At 37.5% G+C, this 18,777-nt stretch overlaps 1 protein-coding gene across 1 annotated transcript in view; it reads left to right on the forward strand.

Moving 5' to 3' along the window:
- Positions 1-18,777, forward strand: part of MRPL48 (mitochondrial ribosomal protein L48) — a 47,137-nt gene that overhangs the window by 7,506 nt on the left and 20,854 nt on the right. Inside the window, exons 2-4 of the mRNA XM_039848022.1 lie at positions 741-793; positions 3,366-3,403; positions 16,092-16,180. Of these exons, the coding sequence (XP_039703956.1) occupies positions 741-793; positions 3,366-3,403; positions 16,092-16,180 (180 nt within the window). The remainder of the gene's footprint in view (positions 1-740; positions 794-3,365; positions 3,404-16,091; positions 16,181-18,777) is intronic.

Consider the following 18,777-nt stretch of genomic DNA (forward strand, 5'->3'; position numbering starts at 1 on the left):
TCTCTTTATGTTATATGACCTTAAGGACATTTAGTATTTATTATCTAGTTTATAAGAAGACCTCGTCTATGTTAAACATTCCCTTAGATAAGCTATGCCATTAATCTTTTGACTGGGTGCCCAGCAGGACAGAGTGAGATTGCAATAACTGGGGAGGGTAGAATCTTAGGGAGGGAAGCTGCCACCGCTACTGTCTCCTCTCATTATTTTGTTGATATTGGTATCACTATTATTACTATTGAGAAAGACAGTGTGCTGTAACAGAGGTATAGTCTTTGGAGTAAAATAGTCATCTTAGCCACTTATTAGCGATAATTTCTTAGACTATAACCTGTATGGGCCTCAGTTCCTTCACCTGTAAAATTACCTTGCAGTGTTTTGAAAATTAGAGAAGAATTAAGAAAGTCTCTCATATGGTGCCTGTGCTTGGCAGACTCACACTAGTTGTTCATTGATATTAGAAAAAAATAGATCAAATTGGAAAGAGGAAATAGGTTTGTTTGTTTTTTAAAAAGCATCATGGAAGGGGGCCTTCTATTTTCTGTAGTGGGTGGCATAAGAAAAAAGATGACTATGGTTTGCCTGCATGTTTGGTATTAACTATAAGACAACTTCTTTGCCAGACAAGAGCCTTTGGGTCCTTTTGGTTGGTGTACTGTGGGTTTCTAGTCTCTTTGCGAAGAGGTGCTTGGAAGTTTGTGAATGTTTAAGATTGTTCTAACATGGCTGTTTTGCTGTAGGTGCTGTGTCTGAGGAATGATATCATTTTTAAGCAAGCCTTTCCCCTCTTAAGGTAAGGATATTAACAGTAGTTGAATATAGCTAATATTTGTATTCTACTGGGTAGTTCACAAAGCATTTTTCTTTCATCATCTCCATTTGTGTGTCTACTAAGCATCTCAAGCATGAACTAACTCCCCTGCCATCTTGCTCTTTCCCCGTTCTCAGTAAGTGACAAATCCATTCATCTAGTTGCTCAGGTTGAAATTCTTGGAGTCATCCTTGACACTGTTATTTCTCTCACTCTACATCCAATTCTTTAACAAATCCTCTTGGTTCTACTTTTGAAATATTACAGCATCAAACCATTACTTACCTCCAGTTTCACGCCTTATGCTTTCTGTTTTGCTAAACTACTAGAGACCAGTTCCTTATCTTCTTAAGTAGCATCATTTTGTCTTCTAACTGGTATCCCAGTTTTCACTTTTGTCTTCTATCTTTCATACTAAAATCAAAGTGATTCTTTTAAAATCAAGTTTGCTCATGCCAACTCAGAAATCTCAGAAATCTCCCATCTTAATCAAAATAAGATCTATAATCTTTACCATGGCTTTCAACTCTTTATATAATCTATTCCCTCATGGTATTCTACTATTTACTCAGCTTTAGCCACACTGGCTCCTTTTCTATTCCTTGATGATCTAAGCACTCTCCCACCCCAGGATCTTTGCACATTCTTCCATCAGATATCCATATCACTTGCTCTCTTACTATATTCTTATCATAGAGGCCTTTCCTGACTACCCTATGTAAAATACCCCCTCCATCAATCTCTATCCCCTTATCTTGTTTTGTTTTTCTTCATAGCACGTATCACCACCTGATACATTTTATATTTATGCATGTGTATATGTATTTAAATTATCTGTCTTCCCCTCCACCCACTAGAATATAAGCATCATATGGATAAGGACTTTGCTAGTTTTGTTTACTACTATATCTCTAAGGCCTAGAATGGTTTCTGACACACAGTAGGCATTTAATAAATATTTGTTTAATGAGTGAATAGATCTTCTTAGTGACTTGGTGAAACAGGTGATATTATCTCAATTTTATGCATAAATAACTGAGGTTCAGAATGGTTAATTGATTGCTTTAAGAGCACATAGCTAATATGAGTTGGAGTTAAGGTTCCAACCCAAGTTTTTTTTTTGCTCTTCCGCATATACAGTATGCTACTTATCCATTGTTTTTCTCTAGATGGTAATGAAAAACATTTAATAGTTTATTTCTCTATTCGGCAGATATTCACTGAGTGCTTCATGTGTGGCAGCCACATGATATAAAACAATGAATTGCATATCTTCTTGGACCACATGACACTCATGAGCCTTGATGATTTCTTTAATCCTTTACATGTATTGAAGCCTTTTTCCTGTTATTTTCTATCTTAATTGATTTTTACATTAATCAGTCAATTATTCAATATGCCCTTACTATGGCACCATGCTAGGCATTTACATGTTCTCTCTCATTTTCACAAAAAAAATACTACAAGACAAATATAAATATTATCATCTTACAAAAGAGGAAACTGGCTCAGAGAGTTTAAGATAGATTTTCAGTCCCATGAGATTATACTATTTTTATCTGCATTTTAAAGATGAGATAACTGAGTTACAGAAATATAAAACAACTTGCTTAAAGTCACAGTTTGGAAATGGCAGAGTCAGCATTTAGTTAAAGATCTGCTTGTCTCCAACTTGTTCCACAATTTAGTTCCAATGCTTTGCAGGATGCTGAACTAAAATAAAATACTCTCGTTATCTAGTCAGCCAAACAGCCATATTATTCTCCTCCATGTTCTCTGGCTTCTGTATCCACTGCCTTCCCTTCTTCTCCATACTCCCAGAACATATTCTAATAGTTCAAGGCTATTGCAAGAACTACCTCACTGGTTCTCTTGCCTCAGTCTCACCTCTTCCTATTCATTTCTCACCGACTGCCAGAGTTAACTTTCCAAAACTTAAACTTGATCATATCACTCCTCTGCTTAAATTCTGCCAGAACAGTCCCACTGCCTACACAGAGTAAAGACTAAACTCCCTAGCACAGTGTACAAGGTTCTTCATAAGCTTGCCCCTGATTACCTCTTTCACCATGCCCCCTGTTGCTTAAGTTCTATTCATATCCAGCTGCTTGCAGTTCCCCAAACATGCCACTTTCGTACCTCTGCCTAGATACTTAGCCTGTAAGGGTAAATAATTGAGAATAGTTTATTTTTAAAGCTCAGCTCAAATAGTTTCACCTCCCTGGTAGAAATGACCACATTTTTCTTTGTGTTCCACCAAATTTTACACATGTTTTTGTTCTGGATCAAAATTGTGGTTCACATTTGTTTACCTATAGTATCTCTTTCCCAACTAGACCATAGAGACATTTACTTATTGTTGCATCCTCAAAACCTAGCTTGTTGTCTGGCACATAATATATACATAATAATGTTTGTAGGAAGGAGGTAAGAAGGGAATAAGGAAATACCTGGCATTGACTTATCCTTAATGAAGAGTATACAAGTTTTGATAACTGTGCAAATAAATTGTGGTTATTTAACTGTATTCAACATACTCTCTCCTTCTTTTTAGATTCAAAACTTCAGGAGAGAATCCCATCTGTTCTGTAGGTAAGCATTTATTTTCTGATGTAGTCTGCTTGCTTTACGTGACTCTCTAGTACTGTGTAAAAATTTTGTCTGGAAAGATGCCTAACATATGTTTGAGAAGAGTGGCTGGTACTGAATCCTACTTCTTACATGGAATAGGACAGTGGGTGAGAACATAAAGTAGTGGTTAAGAGCAAGAGCTCTGTAGTTAGTTTGGATTCCAACTCTGCCACATACTCTACCACATATTCTGTGACCTTTGGCTACCTCTCCATAGGTTGATTTCCTCACTTTTAAAAAATGGGGATAATTATAGTACCAACTCCAATGAATTATTTGAAAATTCAATGAGATAAAACAGATAAAGTGCTCAAAAAGTTAGCTGCTGTTGTTATTATTTATTTCTACTATTCCAGATCTGTCTTTCATGTCCATCATCAACCAAACTGAGGCTTTTCTTATAGTATTTTGTCCAAAATGAATGTCCATTCAATCTGATTAACTCAATAAATGTTAATCTTTGTTTCAATCCAATTACTTGCCATTTTTGCTTTGTCTGTTATGTGAGACATTCCAAAGCAGTTAGATTTTAATGACATCTGTCATTTATCTAAAGAATATCAGAGATAAAGTCATGAGAATAAAGAAGGGACTAACATTTGAGTGACTAATGTGTATATAACGTATAAGACATTTTATATCTGTTAATTATTCAGAAGGTGGCTTCAATGTGTAGAGAATCACCATTTCTACCAGCCCCAAAGCATCTCAAAATACAGGCTTTGTTTTATTTCTTCATTCTCTCAACAAACATTTATGGTACCCGGATGTGTTTTAGGTGCTGAAGATATAAAATTAAGAGGATACAGTCCTTACTTTATGGAAGCTTATAGTCTTCTAAGAAATAGTTTTTTTCCCCCCAAGAACATGTAATGAACACTTACTTATGTACCCACCACTTAGATTCAACTATTGTTAACATTTTACTATCTCTATCAGACATCATACTTCACCCTTAAATATTTCAGCATCATTTCTAGAAATATGGACATTCTCTACATTCAGTTAACCACAAAACCAATATCTCACTCAGGAAAATTAATAATAATGCCTTAATACTATCTTATACTGTATCTATTTCCTCAGTTGTCCTCAAAATGATTTTTGTAGGTGTTGTTTATAACCAAGAGCCAATGAAGGTTCACACTTTGTATTTCACTATTATGTCACCTTTTATCTAGAACAGTTCTACCACTTTTTTTCTACAACAGTGACTTATAGGCTATCTTATAGAATGTTCTCCCTTCTTGATTTGTCTAATTATTTTCTCATGGTGTTGTATAGCATGTTTCTCTGTTCCCTTCTACAAACTCAAAGTTAGATCTAAAACTTAACTAGATTTAAGTTAAACAGTTTTAGTAAAAAAACTTTATAATTGATGCTGTGAACTTCATATTGCTTCCTATCAGGAGATTTAAAAAGATAACTAAGAATGTCTTACAAAAGTGAAAAACATCCATTTTAGAGAATATGGAAAATAAACACACACACACAAGAAGAAACTGAAGAAGCTGAACAAAATAAAAATCGACTGTAATCTTACCACCCAGAGATTATTGCTTAACATTTTGGTGTATGTCCTACCAAATCTTCTTCTAGGCATTTATATCCCTCTCTCTATATATATATAGAGATGTATATATATATGTGTGTGTGTGTATATATATGTGTGTGTGTGTGTGTGTGTGTGTGTGTGTATTTTTTTGTCTTATAGTAATGAGAGGAAATGATATATAATACTTTATAATCCCCTTTTTTTCCCACTTAATTTATGGTGAACATGTTTCTACTACAATTGATAAATAAATATATATTTAATTATTTTGAATGTATTGCCTTATAAGGAACAATTTGGAGAAGATATTCTGAGTCTGATTTTGAACATGTTGAATCGAGCGCTATAGAGAGGATATATTAAGTAGCCCATTTGGATACACTGATCTTGAGCTCAAAATATAGGTTTGGGTTGAAACTGTAATTACAGAAGCTATCATATTGTCGATTTTAATTGGAGTCATGGGGATAAATAAGATCACCTGACGAGAACAAGTAGAGAAAAGGCCCAAGGATCAGGCCCTGAAGAACTCCAACATTAAAAAATTGGGTAGGTGGTGAAAGAGATGGCTAATGAGATTGAAAATGGAAGGCCAAAATGGTAGGAGAAAACCAGGATAGTGTAGTTTCATGGCAGACAAAAAGAAAGTGTTTTAAGAAGGAAAGGGTGGTCAACCATATTACAGTTACAATGTGTGCTGCTGAGAGATCACGAAAATATGAACTTAATATCTTTTGCTTTAGTAACAAAGAGGTCACTGATGACAGTGAGAGCAGTGTCTGTGAGGGTGAGATGGGTCAGTTGTGGAAGTCAACTGTTAGTTGACAAGTGAATGGGAGTTCAGGATTTAGAGAAAGCTATTATGGACAATATTTTTATGAAGTTTGACTTGGAATGGGAGGAAAGAGAATTGGTAGGAGCTGGAGAGGGATATGGGATCCAGGAAAGGTTTTTTTAATAGTTATTTCTCTCTTACTTACACTTTTTATTGTGAAAGATGTAAAAAACACAGAAAAGCAAAAAAGATAATATGTCAAATAAACCCAGATTTGGTAATTATTAACATTTTGTTAGACTTTCTTTAGTATTAAAAAAGAAAGAATTATGTTCAAGTCCTCTTATTCACTAGCTGTGGTCTTATCCCTTAATACAACTAGAGACAGTTCATTTTGAACTGGTATGTATTCTGAGGAAGTTTTTCAAAAAAAATTAGTACTGAGAAGGGAAAAAAATGGTGTAGATGATAGAGGCTCTCTTCATTCCTCTGGCAACCAAATCAAAATTGTGACAAATAAGTAGCAGCAGTAGCAAGGAAAAATTGCCTGGGATGAACAAGCCATACAACTAGGGAGAAATCCAAGAAATCACCCTGCAATGGCAGAAGGTAGGATGGGGCGAGGATGCAGGGCTGCCCAGTCTCGAGCAGCACTCAGCTGACTGAGGCTGTGGCAGTGGCAGTGGCAGACACCTCTTAGAGGGGCCGCATCTGTGAGCGGATTTTCGTCATGATGGACCTGCTCACTTTGTGCACTAATGCCAATTAGGCTATGTGAGGGGGCACCAGGGACTTACAGGGAGACATTGTCGGAGGGCCAAGGCGAGACTTACACTGTACAGAAGTGCCAGTGGTATTCATTGTACCCTGTTGAACCCTCCCCGCTTCCAGTGCATGGACATAACACTGCCATAACTGAGTCCTCATCAAACTGGATAGCAAAGGTTGCTCAGCCCAGAGGATTCCCTGAAACTCCGCCTAGCCCAACTTGTAGCCCCACCCAAGCCATATCCAGGTATATCCTCAGCCAGTCAGGTGCTTCTTGCTGAGCAGTGTCTAGACTCACACTGGAGGCACCTGGCCTTGGTTTCTGGTTGGCCTTTTGAGGCAACTATAAGCACAGCATCTGTGGATTGCTTGCTGAATCTTAACAGGTGGCTCTAGAGGGGCAGAGGCTTGGGCTAAATTTGGCCTGTAGCTGAGCCCCTCTCACGACTGTGCCACTGAACACCTACTTCACAAATCCATACTAATAAGACTGGGAGACTTAGGAGCTTTGCTTAGTACATAGAAACAGACATAGAAAGGCAGCCAAAATGGGAAGACAAAGAAGCAGAAACCATATGAGAGAACAGAACAGAGATCCAGATATAATGGAGTCAAGTAATCTAACAGATGCAGAGTTCAAAACACTGGTTATAAAGATACTCAATGAACTTTTGGGAAGTATAGATAAATTTAGTGAGAACTTCAACAAAGAGATTAAAAAACATAAAAATGGAAATGGAAATTATAAAAGAGAATCAGTCTGAAGTGAACACATTATCTGAGATGAGAAGTATATTAAATGGAATAAACAAAGGAATAAACAAAGTGAATAAAGAAAAAGATCAAATGCCCTATCTAGAGGATGAGAAAGCCAAGGACACACAATCAGAATGGCAAGAAATAAGATGCCAAAACTAAAAAATTAGTTTAAGGAGCAATGTACAATTTCTTGTATACAATGTACTGTATACATGAAACTATGGGACACTAGTAAGGGTCCAAATATCCGTCTGATTGGCATAACTGAAGAAAATCGAGATGTTGATCAGCTGTTTGAAGAAATAACGATGGAAAACTCTCCTAACCTGGTGAAGGAAATGGACATAAAACCCCAAGAAGCTCAGAGGATTCCAAAAATTAGGGATCCAAAGAGGCCTATACCAAGACACATCATAATTAAAATGCCAAAGTTTAAATACAAAGAAATAATATTAAAAGCAGCAAGAGAAAAACAAGTAGTTACTTATAAGGGAAAACCCATAAGACTGGAAGCTGATTTCTCAAAAGAAACTATGCAGGACAGAAGGGCTTGGCACAAAATATTCGACAGAATGAAGACCCAGGATCTACAACCAAGAATACTTTATCCAGCAAAGCTATCATTTAGAGTTGAAGGACCGATAAAGAGCTTCCCAGACAAAAATAAGCTAAAGGGATTTATCACCACCAAGCCAGCATTACAAGAAATGTTGGAGGGACTTCTTTAAGAAGAAGAAACATGTATCAAAAACAGGAATAAGAATAGTAACTACATTCTTATCAATAAGTACCTCAAATGGAAAAGGATTAAGTGCTCCAACTAAAAGATAGAGTGGATGAATGGAAAGGAAAACAAGATCCTTACATGTTGCCTATAAGAGACTCCTTCAGATTAAAAGACACACACAGACTAAAAGGAAGGGGATGGAAAAAGATATTGCTTTGATAGACCTAGAAGGTATTTAAGTCAGACAGAGAAAGATAAACATTATATGATTTCACTTATATGCAGAATCTAAGCAATAAAAACAAACTAATCAAAAACAGACTCACAAATATAGTGGACAATTTGGTGATAGATAGCGGGGAGGGAGCTTTGGGGGGCTGGGAAAATGGGGTGAAGGGTTAAAGAAGTACAAATTAGTAGCTGATGGATGGTCACAGGAATGGGGAGCCGGGCATAGGAAATGCAATTAGCATTAATACATTAGCTAGGTCGAGGGTCAGGGGAGGGAGGGAGCAATTGGGGGGATTGTTTTACGAACTATATAGATATCTAACCAATGTACTGTATACATGAAACTAATTAAAATAAATTTTAAGAAAGACAAAAAATGAATACTAAAATTACCAGATGTTAAAAAAGTCTTAAATGTATTCATATGGATATATACAGTAAAAGTAAATATAAACTGTACAAAAAGATGTATGATAAAAAGCTGAAAATTTTCTATTTCTCAGTCTTACTCTCCAAGAGTATCCACTAATAGCAATTTCTTATATGTTTTTCAAGAAAGCTTTCTGCATATATATTATGTGCGTGTGACTGTTTTTTAATGTTGGACATTTAGGTTGTTTTTAGTTTTTGCTATTTCAAAAAATGCTGCAGCAACCATTTTTATACATCTTTGTAAACTTATTCCTGTACATTTGTAAGATATATTCTTGGAACTGAAATTGCTGAGTCAGTGGATTTGAACTGAAAATATTGGTAAGGATCATCAGATTGCCTTTCAGAGAACTTGTATTAATTTATACTTTTTGCCCATTTTTCTATTGGAATGTTTGCTTTTTCATTTCTGATTTGTAAGAACTTTTTAGATAGTGTTTTTTTCCCTCTCTTTAGTTCCCCACCCCCCACTTCCACCCCTGACTTACAGATGTTGCCATCTCCCTTTAAGAACTGGATCTCTGAAGGCAGGGCGTCTCCTCTCATGCACTCTTGGTGTGCACCCAGCTGGCGCACCGCAGGGTATGGTCCATGTCTACACCTGGGGCGTGAACCCAGGACCTTTTGCCTGTAAAGCAGATGTGCTAACCACTACACTATGGAGCCACCCCTATATAGTTTTCATATACTAAGGAAAGTAGCATTTTTCTTTCATGTATTGCTTTGTATTGTTTCCAGTCATCTGTCTCTTGACTTTGTTTTGTGTTTTTTTGTTAAATAGAAGTTTAAAATTTTTATGTAGCTAGGTTTATTAATCTTTGATTTATAGACTTTGTTTCATGATTAGAAAGATCTTCTGCACTCTAAGATTATAAAAAAAAATCCTTCTTGTTACCTTTTGGTTATTTTTTTTTTCTTTAACCCATTTCCCATTTGCCCCAAGAATACTCTCCAGTGGCACTTGTGACTGCAGTGTTTACCCCGAGATAACTCGCAGATTACAGCCCTAACCATACCCCCAAAGTTTGCCATGAAATATCTCACTTTTATTATTATTTTTACATCACTCTAGTATATTAACAGTCTTTGGAAACAAATGACATCATTCTATTTATAGCATTCTGTTTTTAGTAGTGGTATTTCCATTTATAAAATATAGTAATTCTTGAATGCTGAAAATGTCAAATCCCATCGTTCTCGAACAGTTGTTAGCCGAAAATTCATTTGATGAATCTGATTTATGGATATATTTCTGTTACAATAGGATTAGAGACAAGTTCTATTTAGAAATAACTCCAAGAACAGTTTTTATATTTTATTTTCACATTGAAAACCAGTCAGATTTGCTTCAGCCTCAAAGAGTGTGTTTATGTAAAATTAAATTAATGCTGGCAGCAAGCTGCACTTTTTTTCCCAAATGGGAAATGAGTTAAATATGTGGTCCATCTAGAATTAGAAGTGGGTAAGGATGTATTTTTTTCCCCAAAATGAGTAGTCAGTTGTTTCAACGTTATTGAAACATCTGTGTTTTCCTCATAGGGTTGAGAATGTCACCTTTATCATATAGTAAATTTTCATACAGATCCAGGATGATTTTAACTTTGTTTTGTTCCTTTGATCTGTCTGATGCCAATACCAAGCTGTTTTAATACTACTGGTTATTAAAATTTTGTAGTATATTTTTGTATTTGATAGCTACATAATTCTGAGGGTTTTTTGTTTTGTTTTTTGTTTTTAAAGATGGGACCAAATAGGGCATGCTATATGCTGGTGAGAACGATCCAATAGGGATCCTTTTGAAGAGAGAGGTGGGGGATAATATAATTTACTCAAACAGTTAACTATTTGGAGAAATTTGTCTCCAAGGATTTCTAATGTAAATAACACTATGATGAACATCCTTATACATTATTAATATTTGTGTCCTTGTCTGATTATTTACTTAGGAAACATTTGTAAAAGTTGAACTGTTAGGTCAAAGGAAATGCATATTTTTAAAGCTGTTGATATGTGTTACAAAACTGCTTTCCAGAAAGACCACACTATTTTATATTTCTTTGGTGTTTGAGAATCTTCCTTCATACACTCATCAACATTACTGTTATTTTTTTAACATTTCCTAATATTGTAAGTTAAAAAATGTCATCCCTTGTATTTGTAATTTGCATGTTTTTGATTACTAGTCGCTTGAAATTATTTTTGTACATTTATTGGCCACTTATCTTTTCCTTTGCCCATTTTTCAGTTGTCATCAAGGAATCCTAGTATCTAGAAGGCTCCAACGCCCAGGGTAACTCACCCGTGTTGGCATGCCAAGATAATTCTACTTGAAAAGACACAGCTTCGTTGACATTTTTCATGGGTTCTTTGAGATATCTTTAAAGTCAGAAATTTCAAAATTGAATTATGATGATATTCAGAAAAGAAGAGTAGGGAGCAGTGCCTTGTTCCTACCTTCACCCATCATACTCTCCTTGGGTCCTGGGTATCATTCCAGCTGTTCTCTCCAAGGGATGGGCCTGATTGTAGTGACCATCTTTTTCTCACTCATTTAAACATACATAGAGGGGTAGAAGTAAATACTTATAAAGAGGTCTAAAGAGGTTAAATGAAGGGAACTCAGAGTCTTCTCAATAAAGCATGAACTAAAATGTGGAGTCAGAGAAACATGGTTCATTTTAGTTCAAGTAGTTCAGTGTAATTAGAAAAACTGAAAAAAATTCAAAAAGAGATTTTGAAAAGTGTGTAGCTGCCAGAGCCAAATCATTGCAAATCGTTTTGGTAAACTATCTCAAGAACCTTTACACACACACACACACACACACACACACACACACACAAACACACACATGCACACACACTTTCTGAGCACATTCTATTTACCAGGTGCTGGGGTGTATCAGGGACTTGCAGTCTGTTGAATGGAGAGAATATCCTGTAATTAATTCTTGGCTAGGGCTACCCTAGTGTTTTCCTCTTTCCCTCCTGCATAGCCCTGATAAAAATGCTTGTTCCAATTTTGAAGGAGGAATAATTAAAGTGAAGTTGTTTATCCCCATCCTGGACTGATGGGTTTAGTACCCAGTTTAGTAAACAAGGACATTGAAGGACAATTGGCTCTGGCATGTATAAAGGAAAGGGTGTAATGTGGGAGAAGTCAATACGTGATTGCATCCTATAATTGTACTAGCTGAAAGATTGTCAAAGCCTTTTGAAACCCTGGGGTTTTGTGTCTTCTTCAGTGAAAAGAGTTGCCTTTTCTCTCAGGAGGCTGCAATGTTAATGTGACAGCAGGAAACCCAGCTTAATGACATGGAGCAAGGAGAAATAATTATAAATAAGTTGAACTTATTAGAAATCAGAGGCTTTCAAACTTGTAAATTTTATAATTAAAACAACTGGCTAATTAAGCAGTTTAACCACTGGTAATATGACCAAAACCTTTCATTTAAGGGAGAAAATGGTTAATTTAACAGTAGTTTGAATTAGCTTCTTAATTAACCAGCTGCTCTAATTGTAGGAATTGCCCTAAACTAAATTTGAAAATGCCTCCTTGCCAAGGAATTCTAGTAGATGAGAGGCCGAGGCAAGCATTTGCAGCAGTCACCTGAGATGTGTCATCATCTCAAAGATCACTTTTGGTTCTGCTGTTTGAAATCACTGGTAGGTTATTGAGTTTCTGTGTACTTAAAGGTGGTGTCTGGCATATAGTTTTCTTTTTTATTTACAGAAAAGGTTTTATATAATGGAGGCATGTGAGAGTTATAACCATGAAGTAAATTAAACTCTTGGTGATTTTTGTACGTTTCGAGCAGCAGAAGTGTTTCCCAAAGATGGCGACATTTGAGCTGACTCTGGAGGCTGTGCAGGATTTCACCAGTCAGAGAGATGCATTCTCACCAAGGGGGACTGCCCAGCATGGCACAGAGGCATGAAAACTGTATGGGTTATACAGAATGGCAAATGTAGATCTGTGGCCGAGAAGCAAGGTTTTAAAGGCCTGGAAGAGTGGGAGGATGAAGAGATGAAGTAGTTGGAACTAGATTACAAAATCAGGGTTCTTAATTGCTTATCTAAGGAGTTTGAACTTTGGGCAGTGGGAAACCATCAGACATTTTGAAACATGGCAAAGACCTTCCCTGTCTCATTCATTTGGTGTCTTCGTAGTGACTGGTACAGTGTCTGGCACATAGTAAGTATTTTTTTAAAAGTGTATGTGTGATGAATAAATGAATAAATTAATGAAAGTGTATAACATGATTAGGTCTGTGTTTTAGAAGGATTAATTTGTCAGTTCTAGAAGGTGGAATAGAAAGGGAGATGTGGATACAGTGAGATCACCAACAACAATTTAGCCAAAGCTACCACTTGAATCTCCTTACCCTTCCGTTCATACTCCTTCTTCCCACCCCTTTTCCACACAACAACCAACGTGATCTTTTAAAAGAGATATCAGACATATAATTTCCCTGCTTATGGCTGTTCATTCTGAAATCCAAACCCTTAACAAAGCCCAGTGTTGTGTGTTCTGACCCACTTCTCTAGTCTCTGGTGCATTCTCTGACCCTCTCACTTTGTGTCAGTCACACTGACAGCCTTTTTGTTCCTCGCATATGCCAAGCTGTGTCCCACATTGGGGCCTTTGCACCTGCTATTTCCTCTGCTTGGAACATTCATCCTCTATCTTTTTATCTAATAAACTCCTATTTGCCTTTCAGGTCTCAGTTTATTTTATATATTTTTTGAATAGAAATATATATACATGAACAAGTTTTAAAAGATACAAAAGAATATAAAATAAACAGTTAGTCTCCCTTTCCTCCTGCCTTCTAGCCACTTCCCCTCCCTGGAAATAACCACTATTTCCCAATATTACTATTTCCCTCTAAATTCTAGTCTCGGTTCACATGCTGTTTTTTCAGAGAGGCCTTCCCTGATACTCCAATCTAAAATATATCCACTAATTTTATTGCCATAGCCCTTTGTGCTTTTTCTTTTTATTATTTATCACAATTTGTAATTTTATATTTATTTTGTGACTATTCTGTTAATGATTCCTTCCTCCCACAGATTGTCAGCTGCATAAGCAGAATTTTGTTGGCCCTGTCCACTTTTATATTCCCAGTGCCTGGCACATCATAAATACTCAATAATTAAGCCCTTCCTAAGCTTTGTCTCTTTCTGTAAACTCATTTCTTGCCACCCTGCTCCTAATGCTCTGCCTTAAAATCCTCTCTGGCTCGTCCCGTCTGCATACTGTGTTATCTCCTCAGTAACTCAGTCATCCTTCAGGTTTTACTTAAAAACCACCTGCTCTAAGAATCTTTTCCCAACACCTCAAGTCAAACTTCAGTGCCCTTCTCGTGTATATAGCCCTTATCACCCTGCATTGGTATTACTGTCTCTCCACTAGATCATAGGTTCTGTACTGCAGGAACATTTTCCATTGTTGTAGCCTCAGTTTCCAGGGTATTGCATGGTACCAATCAGTCCTGCTATAGCAATTGAGTTGGTCATATACTATGAAGCTTTAGTGTATGCCATACATGTAGTTGTGAGGGTAAAATAGTTGCTGACTACCCTGATAGGTAATAATAAATATTTGTTGAATGAGTGAACATGCTCTAGAGAGTTCAGCACTTTTAGGAGGTCATATTTTGAGGTCATAATAAAATCTGATTGGATAAGATTAATTTGCAAGGCTCTAGTCTGAGGATCATTGCATACCCATCAAGAAGATTTGGGTATCAGCTCCTTGGGTGAGGCCCCAGGTTGCAGAGTTGGAACCCAAAGGCTGAAAGGGTCAAAGGTCTCAGAGTCAGAGAGATAGAATTGGGACAGTGGCCAAGAACACACCTCAGTTATGTTCAGTTCTGTTTGGGAACTTCTGTCAAAAATATCTCCTTCTTCCTTGCATGGTAAACTCTTCTCTTTCAAGAATGCAGCTTTTACCTCCTTGGAACCTCTTCCTCTGCACCCTTCTCCACCTCTACCCCTACTCCCCAAGGCAGAATTAGTTGTTCCTTCCTCTAGGCACTTACTGCCATGCTTTCATCTCTATTATAGTATTTTGTACATCACAAGGTAATTATCTGATTTCCTATCACCCTTCCCAGTATACACTGTCTCCAGGGAAAGTAGCATATTTTAGTCATCTTTGTCCCAGTGTTTATACAGTTGTGGCATGTAATAGTAAATATGGACTAATGTATATCGTGTAAAGGATCCATGATGTCCCAGGGTTGTCTGGATAAAATAGTGTGGATTGTAAATGCAGGATTGACTGTGAAGCCAGTCTCTGATTGGCCTGGCACAGAGCAGATTTCTTTGGAAGCCCATTTTAGAAAAGAGAAACTTAAGAAACATTCCTCTTGATGTCATTAGACCTTTCCACACTATGTTTCATTTAGCCCCCCAACAGAGTGGTGGCCCTGGAGAGATGAAAGCAGAACCACAGGAGCTGAGAGGAAAGGGAGCAGAACCTAGGACAAGTACTTCTGCAGAAGGTGGACAGCAAGCAAGACAGACATAGCAGAGCTGTATAGGGCTGGTTCCAGCGAAAGAGTAGAGATAAGGAACTGAGATCTGAACTATGAAAGATCAGATCTAGTTAGATTTTATATGCCAGAAATTCAGATGTTATAACACATTTGAGCACAGGCTGTTCAGCCAGATAGACCTGGGTTTAAACTGCAGTTCTGCTTCTTACTTGCTGGATGACCTTGGCCAATTTACCATATTTTTAGAGCTGTAGTTTCTTTATTTGTAAATGAGGATAAAAATAATGAGGATTAAAGGAGAATATGTATATATCAGCAAGCCCTACCTTGAAGGCTGATCTGTGTAGCACATTTCGGCCTACTGTAATGTATATGTATATGGAGATCCTATTTTATACACACTGTACATTAAGTTTTTGTTTTTATTATTATTCACTTAACACTGTGTGTTAGAGATTGTTCTGTATCAACACAAGTAAATCGAAGTAGATCGTTTTTGAAACTTTGTGGAAATCTGTGATTGTCCTCTTACTTGGTTATATTTGCCACCTGTCTCTTTCTCTATACAATCCACAGTAGAAGAATTATTGCCTGTAGAGGGACAAGAGAAAACAAGAACCCTGTGAGAATGCATTTTGTACCTCTAAGCCACCAGTGGCTCTAGCAGGAGAGAATTTCTTGAAGAAAGATAGGTAGTAAGGATTGGATATTGCCCAAGGGCCAAAAGTAGAGGTAAACTGAGAGTCAACCCAGGATCAAAAAATGGCTCTGGTGTTTAAACCAACAAGAAGCCTGCTACCCCCAAATATTCCCAGTCTTGCAGTGGAGAATTTGTCTCCTCACATGTGATCTATCCCTGGAGGAGCTCTGAAACAGGTTTGTCTTACTTTTTTCTCTTTTAGGTGGCATTCTACTGAGTACCAGTCGGCACTACAAGACAAAGCCCACCCATGGCATTGGAAGATACAAGCACCTAATTAAAGCACAGGAGGTAAAGTGGGCAGGAGTCCTTAAGAAAATGAGAGTGTGCAGCTCTTGCTAACACCCAAAGATCAGATTTGCATAGGTTGGAGAATATTGGGGCTGGAAAGGATAGGGGGTTGCCCCTCACTCTTCTCCAGTTACTTAGTTTGAATATTATCCAGAATGGAGATGTTTCTGTAGTCTCCCAGTCTTGTTCTTGGGCCAGGATATCACACTGAAAAGCAAATGGTTTGGTTTTATTATTTGTGATATTTTTAAAAAATATCTTCTTAATACTTACTTAGTTCAGTATGGACCTCACATTGGAAGTGATACATTCAGTTTAGTTGAGTAAATAGTTTGTAGCAAGTAGAGGTGGATTGACATTTTTAGCCAGTAGCTGAGTTTTACAGTATTTGCAGACTTAAAATATGTATGTGTTCCTTTAATCCATTACCACAGATAACTGGGAGTTACTTCTAAGCATTATAAGATTATTTAGACTATTTTTCTGGCCCTAACTGCAGGATTGTGTCTGTAGTGGTTAGATTTTTATGCATGTGCAGAGGATTTTCTGGTGAGGTGAGCACAACACTGGCCTGAAAGTCAGAGGTCTGTCTGGCTTTGGGTCATGATTCTATCCCTTCCCGTAAATAGTACAGTTAAGATTTTGCTGTTCTATCTGATGAGTCTTCAACATCACTTTTGGTTCTTGCCTTAATTTAATACTCCCATGTAACCATGCATGTCTCCTATGGCCTCTCTTTCCTTGGCAGAAGTTCAATACCACTGTACTTTGGGCCTCAGAAGCCACTCAACTTGCCATGTTCTCCTGAGTATCATCCTTATATCAAGGAATTTCATGAAAGGAACATGCCATATTTGAGGCCTGTATCAGGCAGTCTCCTAGCAGGAAACAGCCCAATGAAAATTGTTTGTAGTGGGAAGAGTACTGAATTGGGAACCAGGAAACTTATGTTCTAGGCTTGGTTCTGCCACTTACTAGCTTCGTGACTTTGGATTAGTTAACCTTACTAACCTTCTAGGCATGATGGTCTCTGAAATTTTATGTAAAATATTTTCTACATTGAATTTTCTGGGAAGAGAGCCCACACCTTTTTTCAGACTCTTCAAAAAGGTTGAGAAACTCTGGATTAGAATATCTTTAAGAGGTTTTCGGGTTTGATATCATATACCTCCTATGATGCTATGAAGTGTTTATCAAATATCTACCATGTGCTAGGCACTGTTGGGGGTGCAATAAAATTTTATAGGATGAATGAACAAGACCTGGTTTATGCTCAGAGGGAGTTGGTAAACCATTAGAGATAAGACACAGATGATTATGCTCCCAAGCACAAAGTGACAAGTGCTAAAAGGAAAATTAAAAATGCTGTAAAATTCAGAAGGAGTGATTTACACTCTTTCAGAGTTGTGGCACCTTAGTTATTGGAGTTGTTTTATTTTAGGACATCCCTCTTCAAAAAGTCCCACATAAATTGGCAGGAAATGAAATTGGTTTTGTGTATATGTGTTTTTTCTAATGTTTTGGGATCCTCTCTCTTAAGATAATTTTCTGCCTATGCCACACTCCGACCTACACCTTATCTTGCTATAAAAGGAAGTTTGATTCCATATTTAACACCATCTGTCTGAATCTTTCTCTTTAGCCTCTTCTATCTTGTGGATACCATGCTTTAACTACACTGGGTCTCTTTCTTTTCATCCAGATCATCATATTGTTTCAAGGCCTCTTACATGCTGTTCTGTCTACTTGGAAGACTTTCTCCCCTTTTTCCCTTGGCTAATAACATCTTCAACCTTTAAATCTCAATGAGGAAACAAAGTCAGGAGAGAAAAATGAATCTCCCTTTCTGAGAAATCTTCCTGGATTCCCTGCACTGGGTTACTTGACCTACCATGAGCTGAGTTCCTTGTGCTTCCTATGGCCTAGGACTTACTCTTCTAACCATCTGTTTTGATGACATTCCCCCCTTCTAGATAATGAGCTCTCTAAGGGTAGAGCCCATATCTCATTTTTTTTCTGTATTCTCAGTGTCCAGCACAGGGCCTGGCATCAAATAGAGGACAGTAAATATTGATTGAGCTGAACTGAAATGTGATTATTGAAGCTGCCCTGAGGTTTCATAAATCAGAGCTGGCAAACACAACCCACTATCTGGAAATAGCTGGCTCCAGTTGACCTTGGTTGCTTGAAGAGAGTGATGCTCCCTTTAGTTACGGGTGTAGGCTTTTCTCTGGTGTCATTCATTGTCCCAGGGTGACTAGCACAGCAGTACTGGTGGCTGAAGCTGTTGCAGGCTCCTTGCTGCCTGCATGGGACAACACAATGAAAGCTTTCATCTGCCAGCATGCAGAGGCTCTGTCTTACCCCCCTGGGGAATAGGATTGGAAAAGTTAGACGGTGTCTTGTGGCCTCCTTTATCTCCCTAAGCCTAGAACCTAGAAAAATCAATAAGTAGTCAGATTCCCATTTTTTTTCCTCTCTGGGTCTCAGTCTGGGCCCTCTATTCTCTTGAGCCCCACATCCCTGAGATGAGAATTAATTCTCATGCACAAAGTGCCCAGCCTTTGTCTCATCTCTGCTGGTGTAGTCTCTTCACT

The sequence above is a fragment of the Pteropus medius genome, unplaced genomic scaffold (genome assembly GCF_902729225.1).
Source record: "Pteropus medius unplaced genomic scaffold, Ma_sr-lr_union100, whole genome shotgun sequence".
NCBI lineage: Eukaryota > Metazoa > Chordata > Mammalia > Chiroptera > Pteropodidae > Pteropus > Pteropus medius.